The sequence below is a fragment of the Notothenia coriiceps genome, unplaced genomic scaffold, assembly GCF_000735185.1.
Source record: "Notothenia coriiceps isolate Sejong01 unplaced genomic scaffold, NC01 NC01_scaffold00023077, whole genome shotgun sequence".
Lineage (NCBI taxonomy): Eukaryota > Metazoa > Chordata > Actinopteri > Perciformes > Nototheniidae > Notothenia > Notothenia coriiceps.
In genome coordinates this window covers 1-6,558 of record NW_011355778.1, presented here as the reverse complement: position 1 = coordinate 6,558, position 6,558 = coordinate 1, and the positions used below count along the sequence as shown (strand labels likewise).

At 42.6% G+C, this 6,558-nt stretch overlaps 1 protein-coding gene across 1 annotated transcript; it reads right to left on the bottom strand.

The window, feature by feature from the left end:
* Window positions 1–186: 186 nt before the first annotated feature.
* On the bottom strand, window positions 187–4,685 carry fbln7 (fibulin 7). The gene is made up of 5 exons (XM_010781311.1): window positions 4,505–4,685; window positions 4,291–4,428; window positions 3,083–3,220; window positions 2,525–2,663; window positions 187–1,209 (listed from the first exon to the last, which is right to left on the bottom strand). The coding sequence occupies exons 1-5, from the start codon at window positions 4,671–4,673 to the stop codon at window positions 837–839; spliced, it is 957 nt and encodes a 318-aa protein (XP_010779613.1). The 5' UTR covers window positions 4,674–4,685; the 3' UTR covers window positions 187–836.
* Window positions 4,686–6,558: the final 1,873 nt, after the last annotated feature.

Genomic DNA, 6,558 nt, shown 5'->3' with positions numbered 1-6,558 from the left:
CATCTGAGCCGGCCCGGCTAAAATAACTGGATGGCCTACCTGCCTGTCAGCCTTCCATCTGTGCACAAACTTATCTCGTGCCCTCATTGGTCATGTGCGCGTTCGTGTGTGTTGGAGGAGGGGCTCTGTAAGGAAGTGGCAGATTTGTTCCGGTTGTGTATTTTTAAATTCTAGCTCACTCGAGCTGGTTTCTCCAAAATTACCTACCCCACCTTTAAGTTATTATGTCTTATATCAGTTGTAAAAACACAGACAGAGATTATATGACTAGAAATAAGACCAATATACTTGGTAAGGTTTCGAGTTTTTACAGTGTTTTTCGTCTGTGCAACAGGTGAAATAAGTGTTGGCAGGTGAAAGTGTTGTAATACTTATTTTCTGGCCACAAGAGTCTGATCTGCAAAACTTGTTCCAAATTGGACTTAAAACAATGAAGTGTTCTAGAGAGAGTTTAAAATGTATCCACAAACTCTAAACATAAGAAACAATAATATGTGTTTTAAACTGATAAAACACAAAGTAGGGTAGTGGTGCATTTCAGCCTCTTGTTGCCAGGTGAATATTGGAAAAAAGTCATACATAGAAAAATGAACGTAGAAAGATTACATTGGCAACGCCTCTTTCACCTGTTGTTAAGTCATAACCACATGGGCCTCCGTACCTGCCACTCTCACTATTGTGGTAATTGGCCACTGAACAAGTGTTGTCCTGCAACTGGCTACTCAGACAATTGAATTACGGATAAAGAAACAGTACCAGGAAACTCAGTTCTCATTACACTGCTCCGTGTTCTTCTTCACCTCACCGTCTCGTCTTCGTCCATCTCCAGCTCTCTCTCAGAAGTTGTAAGGTGAAACCAGAATGTTAACCTTAGCCACATGCTTGGCCTGAAAGGTGCGGTCGCTGTACTCAGACATGTCCACGTCTATGCTGATCTCCTGCGGCCCCCGCAGCTGCTGGACCAGGATCAGCTCCCCGGTCTGCCTGTCTGAACGCTGCATGGCAAAGATACCTCTGGAGTTTCCGCCCACTATGCCGAAACGCAAGCTGTCGGGCCCGGTGCGACCTGGGGCGGAGGCGGTCGCCATACGGAAAAGAGTTGCAGGAGTCTGCAGGTTGGAGCTCAGAGACAGGTAGTGGAAGGACACGGTCTTAGGAGCCAGGTGGCAGGAGCGGCTGTCCATGGGGCAGGGGTTTCTCTCACACTGACTGCAGGACAGAAACACAGCCAGTATTAAGCAGGGGGCATTACAGGACAAAGTGGTACACATGTTCCACTCTCTGTGTGTTTGCCGGTTGTCATGCACATTTTGACACTGAGAAAACTATTATATAATTAATCCATCCCTGTGGGAAAGTGTTTATAGCGGTTTCTTTGAGACTGGAGAAGAGTGACACACCTACATACAGTACATATGAGCTCATGTGCCCTGAAGTCATCATAGATCTTAGCCGGCTGTGATTTTTTTCTTTAGGGCAGTACTTCCAAACTCTTAAAAAACCTGCAAAACATTATTATGTTGAAATGGGGACACAGCTACTGTCTTACTCCATGTTGCCTTCTCCCCTTGTTGTGTCCCATTTATCCATTCCTTTGACTGGCAGTGGAGCGGTGTTTCACCACGTTGATGGTTCAGTAGAAGCAGACAGAGTTTTGTTTCATGCTCTTAAATGAGGCAGCTTGCTGATGATTGGCAAATAGGAAGAGGGATGTTGTAATGTCTCCTAACATTTGGCCAGGACACAGATATTGTACATGGGTATTAAGAGGGAAAAATGGTATCTAGGGAAGTTGGGCTGTCAGAAAGGATTTACTTCACTAGTGTAGGGCTATAACTCTTGTGTTTTATTGATATAATTTATTACTGGAATTAAGTCTAGAGGCATCACTACAACAAAGTCAGACCATGAGTAGTAAACAGATTAGCTCTAATATCTAAAGCACAGTTTTTGATAGTAAATCTGAAAGTGAGATTTCACTGCATGGAAATACTGTAACAACACAACTAAGGCAAATCGCAAAAAAGGAAGTAGGTTTGTAAACTGTGATGAATGTTAAAAACTGTTTTAGTGATGGTTTTATAGGCAGCCCTCAATTTCTCGCAGGAAAAAAAGGTTAACTTGGCAGTGAAATGGCTGCATTGCCAGAACTCAGAGGTTACCATGGTGAGTTTTATGTTATTTCTTCCAACATCAATGACGGCCAAAACTAAGTCCCAAGTTGTCTAAAACATGAATTTCCCTTTTCATGGTTCATCTGGAGAACTCTGAGGCTGTGTGTGTTGATACATGTATCTCAACTTCACTGTCATGGATCACTGACCATGACCCTGACAACAAAGGTCCCAAAATGGGGTCAAAATGTCCTCCAGGAGCCCATACGTTTCTGACAGCATCTAATTTACTACGCAAAAGATACATCTAAACTTGGTGACAATTTTCTGCTCACACATGGAAGATTTTTTTATATAGCTTTTCCCTTGTATAAAAAATGACAAAGAAACACTGGGGTGTATCCACTTACAAGGGAGATGTCTTGACGTAGCTGATGTTGCCATGAGAACGGGGACACTCTGGGTTGACACACTGAAAGCCCCCCCCCGTGTTGATACAAGTTGTCCCTCGGCTACAGTTGTGCTGCTGGCTCAAACACTCGTCCACATCTGGAAGAAAAAACAGCAGAGCCGTGTAAGAAGGAGAAGCGGGGAGAGAGGCTTGCCAGACTGACGCTCTGCTTCCTGGTTACCACAGTCTGAGCTGGGGGGTGCTGTGCTACGATTGTTTATTTGGTTTTTTAGTTTAGTCTCCCCCAAACGCCTCATGTCCTAAAGATCCCTTTCTTCTAGGAAACGGTGAGGTCATTTATTCCACTGGCAAGCTTTGCGAGCTTCAGGGGTGCAAATGAAAGTGGTAACGGGGTTTTTGGGCCAACAGACACTTCTCCTCTGCAGGAACTCAAAGCTCTGCAGCTCCTCGTCTCTCTAAGACACAGGTATTCCTCTCTGGAGCTACATACCCATGCAGATCTGCAGCCAGCGCTCTGTGAATGAGCCTTTGTCCTCTGTTCCCTCTTGTCACTCACCCTCACAGCTCCGCCTGTCTGCAAGCAACTTGTAGCCGCTGGGGCAGGAGCAGCGGTACGAGCCCGGGACATTCACACACTCGTGGACGCACAGCTTCCCTCCTTGGTCCAACCGGTACACTTCGCATTCGTTTACATCTGTCAGGAAACAGACAAAGAAATGCATAACTTAAAAATGCATCACATGACCAAGCCAAAGTGCACATGAGACCAACTAAGAGGATGCAGAGTTTAAAGGTCCCCTATTATACTGTTTTTCATCAATATATTATTGTTCTCAGATATATACAAAACTTTTCTCTGAAGTGTTTGGCTCGAAATACCAAACAGATCATGCATTGTAGCATCCCATAATCCCCTCTGTTTCAGCCCTGTTTCAAAAGTGCTGATTCTCTGTCTGTTACTTTAGATGAAAACAAGGAGCCCCTCCCCACGCCCCTCTGAGAGATATTTGGTTAAAAAACACACAATGGTGCTCTAGGAGGAGATTCAGATAAGGTGGGGGAGGGTGTTACCTTGGTTGGTTATTGGCTAATGGTTACACAAGCCAAAAAAACGTTATGACATCATAAAGTGGCCAATGTCTGATCAGCTCATTTTCAGACAGGATTTTATATAAATGGATCAGGACAAAAAGTGAGAGAATCTTTTTTCCTGCAACTTTCAGAATCTCTTTCCACAGAGAGGACACATGTTTATGTATATAAGAAAAAAGTGGATTATGCATAATAGGTGACCTTTAAGGTTTAAATGATGATATACCTCATACATTGTACAGTTTACAACACACTTTGTTTCTCATGTTGTCGTCAGTATTTAAGTCCCTTTGTTTTGCCCTCAGAGCGTATTGGACATAAACACATTTCAGACAGCTGCATTTCAAACTCTTACTCAACCAATTACATCTTAAAAGCAAACTGAACTGTGACCTAAATTGATGCTAATCAGCTTGTGAACACCCGAGAGGATTATTTTGTTTGTCACAGACTGGCTCCACAGATTACTCTCATTTGTAGCCGTATTAATCAGTAGTGGAGTATCTTTTCGGCAGTAAAATGCCTACTGGCCTGCTATGTGCCCTGCTGAGGTGTTGTTTAGCAGGGCACCAGCTCGAGGGAACTGCTCTTTAGCTGACCTTGCTTCCCTGTGAGGAGGAGTTGCGAAAAGAGAATTTCCCTACGGGGATCAATTAAGTAATTACGGCTCACCCTGACAGATACTGTTGTCAGAGGTGCCACTCATGTGGAAGCCTGCATCACAGCTGCAGTGTTGGGCTTGGTTCACTTGGGCGCAGCGAGGTCTCCGGCTGAATGCTGGATCGTTCATGACGCTCCACTCAGGTGGTGCTGCATTAGGGCGGAAATAGGGAAGTTGAATACCTGTGCTAAAACATGATCTGGAGATGAACACATTGTTACCGACCTGTCTGTGTTTGGTGCTGACAGTGAGAGCCACTCCAGTTCTGGGCGCAGATGCATTTGTATTGGTTAACACCTTCCACGCAGGTACCTCCATTTTGGCAGGGATTACTTTCACACTCACTTATATCTGTGGGTGTAGAAGAAAAGATTATCACTGTGTTCAGCTTCATCTGAACCTTTCCATCAAATTGATGCAAACAGAGCAAAGGCACAACAGTTGCAATTTTGGAGTTCCTTCTCAGACAGAACTTCCTATGATAAAAACATATTCATTTGATGCTTCCTTTTATATTGATTTCACAGTTCCTAAATTAATCTTTAAGGCCTTTCTAAAGTTGTAAATCAGTCAGATTCTGTAAACCATGACAACATAAAGAAGACTTAGTTTATAGATAACGTAGTTTTTTGAAAAATTAAACATAATGGTTGGCTACAAACAGCAAAAGCGCAAGATTAGGTCCGGAAAGTAAAAGAAAAAAGAAACAGATAAAGAAGCCGTGTAAGCCTTTCCTTTCTACCTCCCATCCATGTAGTGGCAATGAGTGTCCACCCAGTTTGATAGCTGATACTTAAGAATGAGGGACTGGTACTGTCATTATGGGCACAGTAAGTCAGTGAAGCCCTTTTATGTGTTCCATTTGTGGAACATTTGTAGTTATCTTCATGATATATAATGGGGATGACTATTAAAGTGCCTTTTGCAAAGTTGCAATTGGTTGGTTATAGTCTGTTTTACTCATCACACGGGAATAAAGTTATTAATGCCTTGTTTTTTAGATTTGAGGGGTTTTCTTTCTGCAAAACCAACAGCTGTGAAATACAGCATTCTCAATAACTTCCCATAAAAAAATGTGTAAAGGTTTAGAGCAATTCTACTCATGTTTCATACATATTCATTCACACTCATTAAACCTCCTGTTGTGTTCGTTTCCCCCCCTTACTTTGGTGTTCCCGGTCAAATTTGACCGGTCCTATTTTAAATGCTCTTATATTAACAAAAAAAAACTGAATCAAACAGTAAACAATGTATCAGACTACTGCTATACATGAAAAACAGCAGTAAATTCACAAAGAATAATCTCTCTGACAGATAACAGTCAAATTGGTCGCCTACTCATTGTGCTCACGGAGTAAAATGAAAGCAAGGCATACATTTAATTATATATGATACATTGTTTAGTCTGCCAGGTGTGGTTCACGTGGGGGGATGGGCACATAAGAGTGGGAAACGCACCAAAATGGTGTGTGTGTGTGTGTGTGTGTGTGTGTGTGTGTGTGTGTGTGTGTGTGTGTGTGTGTGTGTGTGTGTGTGTGTGTGTGTGTGTGTGTGTGTGTGGCCTAGCATTACTATTGTGGGGACCTAAATCTGTTTACACAGTCACGTGTGGGGACTCGCCTCCCAAGGACAAAATGGAGGTCCCCATGTGGGGAATCATTCATTTTAGGGTGAAGACTTGATTAGGGTTAGGGGAAGAGTAAGGGTAAGGGTTAGGGTTAGGGTTAGGGTTAGGCATGTGTTGGTTATGGTCAGGGCCGGCCCTGAACAATTTGCTGTCTGGGCTTAGAAACAATAGGCCACAGATAAGACTCTACATTGATTGGTTAATGAGTGATCTATACTTTATACATACATAGATGTCCTGTGTGTTTTTTAGTTATAAGTAATTTACCCAGCTTCTAGCCATTCCCAACATTTCTGTACTCCCTTTTACAAAAGATTTAAACCAATTTGTTGGTGGCAGCAGTGACTCGGGTATAACTCATGACACTGGTATGCACTCATCTTTATTATTTACAGTTGTGATTGAGTAGTTTTACCAGCAGGTAGCATGATTGCTGCACAGGAAGGTTAGCTGAGTTAATATTGTGTGCTCTTTATCTTAAAAGTGTTGCATAGATTATATCCTTCAAAAAAGACATTGAAGACATATGCATATGTATATTATTGTTAAGTCTGCCAGGTGCGTGGTTTACCACTCGTGGTTACCCATTCATTTTTTTATGGCGGTCATTTTGTCATACAAAATACTAGATATCATTGTTCAGCTGTTCTTT

What these genes read in the sequence shown, in the direction of transcription:
- fbln7 (XM_010781311.1), bottom strand. Translation starts at nt 4,673, where the DNA reads ATGAAGCTGAACACAGTGATAATCTTTTCTTCTACACCCACAGATATA. An exon ending in TCAGCACCAAACACAGACAG is followed by an intron (nt 4,429 to 4,504) that starts GTCGGTAACAAT and finishes GCCCTAATGCAG; the next exon opens with CACCACCTGAGTGGAGCGTC. An exon ending in AGACAGGCGGAGCTGTGAGG is followed by an intron (nt 2,664 to 3,082) that starts GTGAGTGACAAG and finishes TTTTTCTTCCAG; the next exon opens with ATGTGGACGAGTGTTTGAGC.